The sequence below is a fragment of the Hordeum vulgare genome, chromosome 3H, assembly GCF_904849725.1.
Source record: "Hordeum vulgare subsp. vulgare chromosome 3H, MorexV3_pseudomolecules_assembly, whole genome shotgun sequence".
In the NCBI taxonomy this organism is placed as follows: Eukaryota; Viridiplantae; Streptophyta; class Magnoliopsida; order Poales; family Poaceae; genus Hordeum; species Hordeum vulgare.
This window is the reverse complement of record NC_058520.1, coordinates 55,818,307-55,830,762: the sequence shown is the minus strand read 5'-3', so window position 1 is coordinate 55,830,762 and position 12,456 is coordinate 55,818,307. Positions and strand designations below refer to the sequence as shown.

The following is a 12,456-nucleotide window of genomic DNA, read 5'->3' as shown; positions in this document are numbered from 1 at the left end:
TGGTCACTTACACGTGATTGGTGAAGAGGAAGAGAGAGAAAGAAAAAATGAATAAAGGAAAAAAAAAGATGATCCGGGATGGGATCACGTCCTATGTGGTGGACTGACCGGGCGCGTCCGCGAGCCCTCATATCCTCCCCATATTTGAGATGGATATAAAGGTTTCCGGACAATCCGGACATATAGGGACGATACTAGGGGTCCGTCGTCTCTTCCCAGTGGGGAGATCGAGCATGATGGGCTAAGAGCGGCCTACAATGCGTGGGTCTGGACCGACACCTAGATCTACCGGTTGACGAGAGCAACTAGTTAGCGAGCGCTTATTCGGAAGCCTCCCAGCGAACACTCCCACGCGTCATCACTTGACGCGTTCTGAGCCGCCACCACGTGTCGTGCTCTCAACGCTTTCTCTGGACTTTGTTTTTTCGCACATGTTTTCGCCTTTTTAGATTGGTTTTCTTCCAAAAAAAATTGGTGTTTCGGGTTTTCACCGGTTTTTCTTAGCTTTTTGATGATGTTTTTTTTTGAAAAAAATGGGCTTTCTGCTTTTTCTTCATGAGAGGCAAGGTTTTGCTTCCACGAGAGGCACTGTTTTGCCTTCACGAGAGGCACAGCCGTGCCTCTCGGAAACAAAAAAACGTCTTTTCTGATTATTATTTTTGCGAGAGGCACGATATGCCTTTGCGAGAGTGTCTCTCGAAGGAAAAAAAGTGTTTTCTGTTTTCTTTTCTGCGAGAGGCATTGTTTTGTTTCCGCGAGAGGCAACATGTGCATTTTTTTGCGAGAGGCACGGTTTTGTTTCTGCGAGAGGCACGACCATGCCTCTCGAAAAGGGAAAACACACGTTTTCTGTTTTTTTTCTATCGCGAGAGGCACGGTATTTTTGGTCCGTTTTTTTTCGTGAAAAAGTTCGTGAAAACCTATCAACATGGTATCTAGTTTTGAAGATCTCAACCGAGAAATCCAACGGTGAAAACGGTTCGAGATTTGGACTCACGGTTTAGGAGATAAAACGTTTTGAAAATACTAAACTACGAAGAATAGGAAACCTCCCAGGTTGCGACAAGTGATGAGGTGGGAGTGATCTTTGAAAGATGTACTCCCTCCTTGCTGATTGCATTGGTTTCCCTCCAAGGTTAAAGGGTGATGTAGCACATCGATGATAAGTATTCCCCTGAGTTATGAAACCAAGGTATCAATCCAGTAGGAAGATCCACAAGACTATGTAAGCCGTACCTACACACAAATGATAAATCCTCGCAACCCAACGCGTGTAGGGGTTGTCAATCCCTTGCGGTAAAATAAAATGGTAAAATGATAGATTGATAGATGCAAATAAAGCGATGGTAAATAAAACCCAGCAAGGTATTTTTGAGTTTTTGATAATATAGATATGAAAATAAAAGAGAAAATAAAATGGAAACGCAAATAGAAAAATAGATCTAGCAAATAGATGATGTAAAATAGACCCGGGGACAAGATGATGTAAAATAGACCCGGGGACAAAGCACCTCTTCCCATTGCAAGATAAAAATATCAAGTTGGTCAAACAAAACCAAAATATCGGAGAAGAAATACGAGGCTATAATAATCAAGCATGGATATAATTTCATAGATCTGATCATAAACTCATAGTTCCTCGGATCCCAACAAACATACCACAAAAGATAGAATTACATCAAATAGATCTCCAAGAGACCATTGTATTGAGAAGCAAAACGATAGATAAAAGCCATTTAGCTACTGCCTACGGACCCGTGGGTCTGATATGAACTACTCACACATCATCGGAGGAGCACCAATGAGGATGATGAACCCCTCTGTGATCGTGTTCCCTTCCGGAACGGGCTCTAGATTGGATCTCGTGGCTTCTGGAACTTGCGGCGACTGAAATGATTTTTCGTCCTCTCTTCTAGGGGTTCTAGAATATTGGGATATTTATAGAGCTCAAAGGAGGTGGAGGAGGTGCCCGAGGCCCCCACTACCCACTAGGGCGTGCCAGGGGCCTGGGTGCGCCCTGGTGCCTAGTGGGCCGCCTGGGCCTCCCCTAGTGAGCATCCTTGGTCCTCAAGTTTCCTTCTGGTCCAAAAAAATCTCCAAAAAGTTACGTAGCATTTGCACTTCATCTGATATTGATTTTTTGCGAAGGAAAAGACAAGGAAAAACAACAACTGGCACTCAGCACTATGTTAATAGGTTAGCCCCAAAAAATGATATAAAGTTGTTATAAAACATCGAAGAATGATAATATAACAACATGGAACAATAAAAAATTATAGATACGTTGGAGACAAACAACATCCCTAAGCTTAATTCGTGCTCGTCCTCGAATAGGTAAATGACAAAAACAGATTTTTTGATGTGGAATGTTGCCTAACATGTTCATCATATTCTTTTCTTTTTAGCATGGACATATGGACTTGTAGACGATTCAAAGCAATAGTCTATAATTTTACATGAAAACTTCAATACTCAAGCATATCAACAAGCAACCAAGTCTTTCAAAATATCAACGCTAAAGAACGCTATCCCTAACCCATCACGCTCCATCATTGATCCATTCATGCAACACATCCAAATATTAGCTACATCCGATGCTCAAATATGATAACAGTGTTCCTCAGTTGGTGCTTTATAAAAGAAGATGAAGACTCAAATTCAAAATAAAAAGTTGCATGAAGTAAATACACAGGCCCTTCGCAGAGGGAAGCAGAGATTCGTAGAGGCGCCAGAGCTCAAAGAAAAAAAATTAGATATACATTTTTTGGGTGGTATGATTTTCGTGTCAACGAAAATGACTAAGAGTTCACAATATCTTCCATGCTAAACAAATCATAGGCGGTTCTCAAACTGAAAATAAAATTCGTTCTTTTTTCCATCATTCTTTCACATTCCACGGCTAGCCGCATTCACGGGTACCGTCCATACCAATACTTTCCAAGGAATTTATTATTTAACAATATAAAATAAATTTTCTTTGCATTTCGGGACTGGGCATCCCTATTACCGCCATACTCTAGTGCAATGGCAAGTGAATAAACACTCATCTTGAGAATAACCTATTTAACATGGAAGATATCGGCCATCCCTCGTCGCTTCATGAGCGGTACGGGCACACAAAATAGAAATTTATTTTGAACATTAGAGTTGGCACTTGCAAATTTACTTAGAACGATGTTGAAATACCACATATAGGTAGGTATGATGGACTCATTTGGCACTACTTTGAGTTTAGGATTTGGATGCACAAGCAGTATTCCCGCTTAGTACAAGTAAAGGCTAGCAAATTGATTAAGAAGCACCCAACCAAGGAATGAAAACCATCATAAGCGAACATTAAACATAACTAACACCGAATAATGGAACACAAGTAGGATGTAATTTCATAGAATAATTATTGATTTCATGTATGTGCATAGGGAATCACAAATCTTAACACTAATATTCTTACTAAGGCATAATTACTCATCAACATAGCTCACATATCACTATCTTCATATCACAAAACTATTGCAAAGAATCAAGTTTAACATCCAATGATCTTCATGAAAGTTTTTATTATATCTCCCCTGGATATCTATCACTTTGGGACTAATTTCATTTAAAGCAAATTGCCATTGCAAATAACAAGCTCTCAAACAAATATAAGTGAAGAACGAGAGCACAAGTTCCTTTAATATTTGCAACTCTCAAGATAATATTAGTGAACCAAGAGATGATTTCTTCAAAATTTCTACTAACTCTCAAAATAATCTAAGTGAAGCATGATAGCAAATTTCTTCAAAATAACAGCACTGCCATGCTCAAAAAGATATAAGTGAAGCACTAGAGCAATTCCATGGCTCTAAAAAATTAAAGTGAAGCATAAAGAGCGATTCTAACAAATCATAGCATAATTTGGCTCCCTCAAATAGGTGTGTCCAACAAGGTTCATTATGACAAACTAACCAACAAAGCAAGCAAAGACTCATATAATACAAGACGCTTTAAGCAAAACCCATGATATGTGATGAATAAAATATAGCTCCAAGTAAAATTACTGCTGGTTGTTAGAAGAAAGAGGGGATGTCGGAAGGCATACCCAAGCTTAGGTTCTTGGTACTCTTTGGATATTTTCTTGGGATGCCATGGGCCATCCCCAAGCTTAGGATTTTATCACTCCTTATTCTTTCATCCATCGAAATCTCACCCAAAACTTGAAAACTTCAATCACATAAAACTCGACAAAACTTTCGTGAGATCCGTTAGTATAAGAAAACCAAACTTTACTTTAGGTACTATTGAACACACATTCCAATTTTGTTTTTGCATTATTCCTACTGTATTCTAAATTTATCATGGTTTATACCCCCCGTCATACAAACCATAGAATCATCAAAATAAGCACACAATGCAAAGAAAACAGAATCTGACAAAAACTAAATAATGTAAAGACTTGAATTTTACTCCTACTTCTGTAACTTCAAAAATTCTGAACAATTAGGACATCATAGTTAATTTGTATATAAATATTTTCTAATAAATTTATACACTTTCATCACTTCTGTGATTTTTAGAATTTCTGATACTAGACGCAAAAGTTTCTGTTTTCCAACAAGATCAAAGCAACTATCACCCAACATGATCCTAAAGGATTTACTTGGCACAAAAACTAATCAAAACATGAAAAACACAATCATACCAGTAGCATAATTGTGCAAACACTCAAGAACAGAAAGAAAAAGTGAAAAATAAATTTTATTCGTTGGGTTGCCTCCCAACAAGCTCTATCGTTTTACGCCCCTAGCTAGGCATAAAGCATATATTCAAGTGTTGTCATATTTATTTTTTGCTATATTTGTAAGAGCTTTATCAAACCCAGGTGGCTCTTTACATTTTCCAATATTCTCAGGAAGAGCGACCATCTTAAGATCCAAAATATCCAACCGCTTATTACACAATATAATCAAAGTGTTCATGCGATTGAGGTTTCCACTCATATGTTTAAGAGGTTCATAAGATTTTTGCAATTCAACAAAAAAAGTTTTGTAGTTCACTCAATTTGTCTAATATTTGAACTCCTTATTGTGTAAAGTTAAATCCCCTTTTGAGTGGTAGAACCCCTAATATTCCCTCTATTATTTCGTAAATAGCATTAGCATCAATCTCAACAAAATTTTCTTTAGCGGCAAAATCTAGAAGTTGTGTCTGATGCATGGTTAACCTTATATAAAAATTGCAGAGCAAAATCTTTGCATATCTTTTTAAATTACAAACACGATAAGATTCCATCAACCTATACCAAACATCTTTCAAATTTCTCATTGTCTCTGTTTGAAGTACAAGACTTCAAAAGCTGGTGACAAAGGAGGAGTAGTAATGCAAGACATAATGACCATGCAAACAAGAGTTCCGGCAAGACAACAGTGAACGGAAATAAGGCAAATTTTGTGAAGTGGGGGAGAGGACAACGATAGGCACATGGAAAATAATATAATTGCAAGGAGATGAGAGTTTATGTGTGGGAACCTGATAGATCTTGACTTGATCTTCCCCGGCAACGGCGCCATAAATCTTGACTCCTCGCTGATTGTGTTGGTTTCCCTCCAGGGTTTAAGGTGATGTAGCACATCGACGGCAAGTATTTCCCTCACTTATGAAACCAAGGCATCAGTCAAGTAGGAAGATCTACAAGACTATGTAATCGGTGCCTGCACACAAACGAGAAATCCTTGCAACCCAAGGCGTGTAGGGGTTGTCAATCCCTCATGGGTAAAATAAAACGGTAAAAGAAAATATCGATAGATGCAAATAAAGTGATGGTAAATAAAACACAACAAGGTATTTTTGGGTTTATGATAATATATATCTGAAAATAAAAGAGAAAATAAAATGGAAACGCGAATAGAAAAATAGATCTTGCAAATAGATGATGTAAAATAGACCCGGGTGCCGTAGGTTTCACTAGTGGCTTCTCTCGAGAAAATAGAAAACGGTGGGTAGATAAATTACTGTTGGGAAATTCATAGAAGAGCGAATAATTATAAAGATATCCAAGACAATGATCATGTATATAGGCATCACATCCAAGACAAGTAGACCGACTTCTGCCTGCCTCTACTACTATTACTCCACACATCTACCGCTATCCAGCATGCATCTAGTGTATTAAGTTCATGGAGAAACGGAGTAATGCTTTAAGAACGATGACATGATGTAGACAAGATCTATTCATGTAGGAATAAACCCATCATTTTATCATTAATAGCAACGATACATGCGTGTCATGCTCTTTCTTTCACTGAGATTGAGCACCGCAAGATCGAACCCATCACAAAGCACCTCTTTCCATTGCAAGATAAAAAGATCAAGTTGGCCAAACAAAACCAAAATATTAGAGAAGAAATATGAGGCTATAATAATCAAGCATGGATATAATTTCATAGATCTGATCATAAACTCACAGTTCATCGGATTCCAACAAACACACTGCAAAAGATAGAGTTACATCAAATAGATCTCCAAGAGACCATTGCATTGAGAAGCAAAACGATAGAGAAAGCCATCTAGCTGTTGTCTACGGACCCGTAGGTCTGATATGAACTACTCACACATCATCAGAGGAGCGCCAATGAGGATGATGTAGCCCTCTGTAACCGTGTTCCCTTTCGGAACGGGCTCTAGATTGGATCTTGTGGCTTCTGGAACTTGAGGCGACTAAAATGATTTTTCGTCCTCTCTTCTAGGGTTTCTAGAATATTGGTGTATTTATAAAGCTCAGAGGTGGTGGAGGAGGTGCCCGAGGGCCCCACTACCCACCAGGGCGTGTGAGGGGCCTAGGGCGCGCCCTGGCGCCTAGTGGGCCGCCTGGGCCTCCCTTGGTGAGCATTCTTTGTCCTCAAGTTTCCTTCTGGTCCAAAAAAATCACCAAAAAGTTTTGTGGCATTTGGAATTCGTCTGATATTGTTTTTTCTGCGAAGGAAAAAAGAAGCAAAAAACAGCAACTAGCACTGGCACTATGTCAATAGGTTAGTACAAAAAATGATATAAAGTTGTTATAAAATGATTATAAAACATCCAAGAATGATAATATAACAACATGGAAAATCAAAAATTATAGATACCTTGGAGACGTATCACGCGGCTGCACGCGTGGATGTAGTGTGGAGATGTCGCATTGTTTCCCAATGTAACATCATAAATTACCTCACCTACCTTTCTCACCGCTCTCTCTCCTCTTCCCGACTCACGCGTATGGCAATGACCACCCGAACGAAAACTGGACGATCCAAGAAGGCGACAACCACCGCAGCGACTGTAGACCTCCACTGAAGTGCATCGGCTATGACGGTAAGTCATTTCCCCTCTCTAGATTACCTTTGTTGACTCGGGCTAGATTTAATTGGAGCACACAATTGGATATTTAGGGAGGGGATTGAACACATCGAGGGTGGGGGATTGGATTCAACACCAACGGAATTTTGAGTTTATGGCTAATTTGTCGATTGCATCGGGGGTGGGGATTGGGATACAAGCTATTTGTCTAGCCGCGGCGACCCTCGAGTCGCATCGAGCAGCGATGGGGCGTAGGCTTCTTCTTTTCTTCCTCATCGTCACCATCAAGAACGATGGGTCTTGCACGACCTGCCATCGACGCTCGAGACACCATCTGCACCTCGTCTTCATCCTCCGTCGGATCCACCACAATCCTTGTTGTCCAGTACGTCGCATCATGGTGATCGTTAGGACGCTTGTACTCCATGTACTTGGCCCACTTGTCCCTCTGTCGATCGTCACCGGTGTCAGCCTGACTGACATAGTGCCCTTCGTTGGGTCAGGAATCATCTTCAACTCTTTCGTCGTTGCCTTCTTCACCACAGCGTCGGCCTCCTTGTGCACTTCTTCCATGCTGGTGAAGTTCGACCGCACTTCCATTGTGTCCTCGAACTTCACGCGGTCACTGAGTGAGCACCCGAGGAAGAATGCCCTCCATCCCATGCCCCATGGGAAAGGGTTGGGGTTGGAGTTCATGGTGAGGGGGAGGTGGTGAAACAGAGAGGAGGTGAAAATGAGAGAGGTTTGAGTTTGATGGTGGGTAAGAAGTATGGTTAAATATAGGAGCGTTAGGCCGATAGGAATGAATGCTGACCTTTGAATTGCATGTTCATGTCACCATTGGAGAAGGGCAAGGAGGTCGTGCCACCATTGGTGGACGTGCCAATGCAGGATCATCCTAACGCCAGGCGGAGGAACTACGGACACTACCATGAGGATGCAGGACCAACCCACTTCTGCAAGGTGATCTTTGCTCCGGAGCTGGAGGCTCTGCCTTTGCCTGTGGACTTCACGAAGCACTTCCCCGCTGTGAGTACAGAGTTCAGTCACGAACACTGGCTGCTCATGGAGGGTCATGATGAAGGTGATCTATGACGGGGTCACCCTTGATCAGGGTTGGGCCACCTCCGTCGCTGTTCACCAGGTTATGATCGGGTACATGTGGCTTTCAAGTTTCTCACCTGAACACCATGAAGGTGATTGTCTTCAACAACGCCGGCATGAAGGTGGTCGCCAAATGCAAGAAGCACGACGACACCTTCGTGATGAGCATGCAAAAATGATATCTAGTTATGTGAGGTTGTAGGCTTAAAACCATATTATGTGTTGCAGTTTCATTTCGAACCTATCGTACTATATTAAACGTATTATACTATGTGTTGAGGTTTTTGATGTGTGCTTAAGTTTGTTCTTATTGTTATAGTTATGTGCGTCTCGTAACTTCATCAAATCGAGCAAGAGGTTATCACATTATTGTCTTAGATGTAAATAAACAATCAGACCTATGTTTTCTTCAAATCAGGCCACAACCAAACAACCGGCCTTTCGTTTCAATACATGTAGATTAAAGAAAATGCAGGTAACAGATCAACATATAGATATTGATTTTTTGTTAGCCAGGTCTAACTAAACTTAAACAAGTATGCGAAACGATAAAAATAATGAGTAGCAAAACACGTCCAAAGTGAAACTCGCATCTCCCTCACTCCCACGTGTCCACTAAACGCGCAACGTAGCAGCCGACGTGGCTCGTCGCGCAATTATTAAGTTTTTCCCTGGAAGCTTCTCCTGCCACTGCTTTTCCCCAGCAACAATCCCGACTCCGATCCGATCCGATCCCGCGGCCATTCCAACGCCCAAAACCCCACCACCACCCCAATCCCCTCCCCTGCCCCCCATCAAACGGCTCTCGCGAACTCAACGGGAAACGACTCACCACGCCCCCCTCACCCCCCCCCCCCCCCCCCCCCCCCCCCGCAGATCGCCTGCCCCACCGCGCGCCGCCGCCGCCGCCAATGGCCGCCGCCGCCTCCGACGCGGGGCCCGAGCTGCGTCGGACCTCCAGCATCGACCGCATCCCGGCGGAGGCGCGCCGCATCCTGCACCGCCTCGCCGGCGAGCTCTGGGGCGCCGACGTCGACCCCGCCGCGCTCGTCGTGTCGCAGCTTCAGGGCGCCCTCACCAACGAGGTCTTCCGCATCACCTGGCCCGGCGGCGAGGGCGACCCGCGCAAGGTGCTCGTGCGCATCTACGGCCAGGGCGTCGAGGTCTTCTTCGACCGCGCCGACGAAGTCCGCACCTTCGAGTGCATGTCCCGCCACGGCCAGGGCCCCCGCCTCCTCGGCCGCTTCCCCCAGGGCCGCGTCGAGGAGTTCATCAACGCCAGGGTACGTGCTTGACACCATCACCCATCTAGCAAACTGGCAATGCTGTCCCTTACTCCTACTGTAAATGCCATTTCTCCTTCTGATGTGGCTGGCGTTGTTGTCTGCCCAGACGCTCTCGGCGCCGGATCTGCGCGACCCGGAGATTTCCAGCCTGATTGCCAGGAAGCTGCGGGAGTTTCACGAGCTCGACATGCCTGGATCCAAGGACATCTCACTGTGGCAGAGGCTGAGGTATGCTTGGTGAATTGCGATTCGTCCCTATGCTGTGGTGGCAGATGCGCGTGATTGCGACGAGAAGCTAACCACAGGGCATTGTATGAATCAGGCGGTGGCTTGAGGAAGCTCGCAGCAGGTGCTCGGCTGAGGAGGCTAGGCAATTCCGGTTGGAGGCGCTCGGCGATGAGATTGCGGAGCTGGAGAATGCATTGTCCGGGGTCGATCAGAGAGTAGTGTTTTGCCATAATGATTTGCAGTATGGGAACATCATGATATATGAAGAGACCAGACAAGTGACCTTGATTGTAAGTAATTCTTACTGACCTGATCTTGTTTATATGGATACCAATAAATATTTGTGAATACTTATTGAAAGATAAACTACCACCTGGTTGCATATTTAGAAGAACACATAATATATATTTTCTCAATTATCGACTTCTAGTTACCACTACTTATTGATATGAGCACATAATACCGCTTTAGTGGTTCTAGGAACAAGGACATTTTGTTTTCCCGTTTATTTTCCTCTACCTGATTGCACTCTTATTGATCTCTTTTATCCTCCAGGACTATGAGTACGCAAGTTTTAACCCTGTTGCGTTCGACATTGCCAATCATTTCTGTGAGATGGCTGCTGATTATCATAGCAATACACCGCACGTGATGGATTTCACCAAGTATCCTGGTTAGTTTTTTAAGAACCAAATGTACAGAATTATATATTAGTGGCTGTGTGTATCACACTTTTTTTTAATCATGTTGACTGCTTATTTGATTCCCCTGCATAATTTCAGACATGGATGAACAGTGGAGGTTTCTTGAGGCTTACCTTAGTTCTTCAGGTAATTGGGAAGCCTTTTGGCAACACCTCGCTCTGCTGACATTGTGATGGATAGTTCAGAATGCATGCTAACACTACTTTAATATGTGGTCCTAAATGTTTCCTTCGTTCGTCAGGTGAAGAACCATCCGATGCAGAAGTCGAAACATTACTTGGCCTGATTGCAAAATACAGTCTCTCAAGCCATCTCTTCTGGGGTCTCTGGGGAATAGTCTCGGTAAGCTACATAACAAAGCAACGGGCATTCATCCAGTCAGTGGTAATAATCTATCAAAGTTGATTGGTTTCTTATTCCTGCTCTACGTCTGCAGGAGCATGTGAACAAGAACATCGACTTCGAGTACAAGGAGTACGCGAGGCACCGGTTCAACCAGTACTGGGACACGAAGCCGAGAATACTGCAAGCCTGCAATCCAAGTAGCTGATCATGCGCATGGCATGTTCTTTTCTTCTAGAATCGTAGCCTGTTAAGAGACCTGTGAATCTTGTTTATCAGTCAATTTTGACTGTGTTCTTCTGTAATTAATCCTGCACAGAATAGTCGATTCCACGGTTTACACAAGCTTCTTTCCGTGTCAAGGTTACATAGCTCATGTCTCTTGGATTGCTCATGAAGATATTGTGTTGTGAACCCTGAAACCATGCAAGGACCAGATTGTCCTAAGGATGTACGTATGTGTTTGCCGTGCTGCATACTGTCATCGGTGGTGCGTGATGCATTTGCTTCACGGTTGGCCTGTTCTTGTTCCTGACGTCTCGCATTTGCTGGCCGTGATTGCTGGAAGATAATGCTCAATCGGTGTGGTTCACCGTTGGCTTTCCCCCCGCCGGCGATCTAATAGAACTGAAGGAGCTTATAATGTACCAGGCGGATGCCGGCCATGTTAAGGCGGAAGCTGTTGAAGCACACGAACATAGAAAAAACAGAGGAGTAAAAAATGCACCAGCCGGGAATCGAACCCGGGTCTGTACCGTGGCAGGGTACTATTCTACCACTAGACCACTGGTGCTGCTTTGGGTGATGACAAATTGTTGAGAGAAATCATGTTCGAATCATGTTCGTGTGCACAGGTCATTCAAGAGCAAGACGGATAGGGTCGAGCTCGCGTGGAGCAGCCGTTGGACTAGATGCCCGCCGCGTCCTTGTCGTTGTTCGGCGCGCACAGGTCGTTCACAAAGTCCATGGTCGCCTTCGCCGACGGTCCGGCCATGGTACCCAAGACCTCGACCTCGACGGCGAGGCTACGGGTGGAGGCGAGAAGAAGGGCGGGGGCAGGTCGCCGTTCGTGAGGATCGTGAGCACGCACATGGTGGGCATCTTCCTCATGATCTGGGTGCGACACGGCCTGTGGAGGTGCGTCCAGAACATCAAGGTGTCCACCGTGGGTGTGGACGCTGTGAGGACCCCGAGTATTTTGAACAAAAACACGAGACTGATCATAACAAAACAGTAACGAATTGAGGGAGTTTGGAGCTAGGGTTTATATTAGCAAAAAGAAAAGTGTTGTAGCATGCCACCGGCGGCTAGGGTAGGAACCCAAATCTCAATTACACGCCTCCATCGAAGGGGTTGGGCAGGGCTTATAAAGCCATAGCTGAAAAGGAGAAGCAAAAAGCAGAGGAGCACATGCTCATGCTGTAAAAGCTAGACGAGGCTCATCAGCCGTCAGATGGAAGATCAATGACTCGTGGCAG

The 12,456-nt window shown here is 43.8% G+C and overlaps 2 protein-coding genes and 1 non-coding gene across 3 annotated transcripts; 2 read left to right on the top strand and 1 right to left on the bottom strand.

Moving 5' to 3' along the window:
* Window positions 1–7,046: 7,046 nt before the first annotated feature.
* Window positions 7,047–8,706, top strand: LOC123442955. Its single transcript, XM_045119148.1, has 2 exons — window positions 7,047–7,329; window positions 8,164–8,706. The coding sequence occupies exons 1-2, from the start codon at window positions 7,324–7,326 to the stop codon at window positions 8,407–8,409; spliced, it is 252 nt and encodes an 83-aa protein (XP_044975083.1). The 5' UTR covers window positions 7,047–7,323; the 3' UTR covers window positions 8,410–8,706.
* Window positions 8,707–9,335: 629 nt separating this feature from the next.
* LOC123441475 (probable choline kinase 2) lies at window positions 9,336–11,340 on the top strand (the record flags this gene model as incomplete). The annotated part of the gene is made up of 7 exons (XM_045117897.1): window positions 9,336–9,701; window positions 9,811–9,932; window positions 10,027–10,222; window positions 10,488–10,605; window positions 10,715–10,762; window positions 10,878–10,978; window positions 11,073–11,340. Coding segments are annotated over 7 exons (1,065 nt in total), but the record flags the coding sequence as incomplete, so codon positions are not given.
* A 360-nt stretch (window positions 11,341–11,700) lies between these two features.
* TRNAG-GCC lies at window positions 11,701–11,771 on the bottom strand. Its single transcript has one exon. It is a non-coding gene; the product is annotated as a tRNA-Gly (tRNA).
* Window positions 11,772–12,456: the final 685 nt, after the last annotated feature.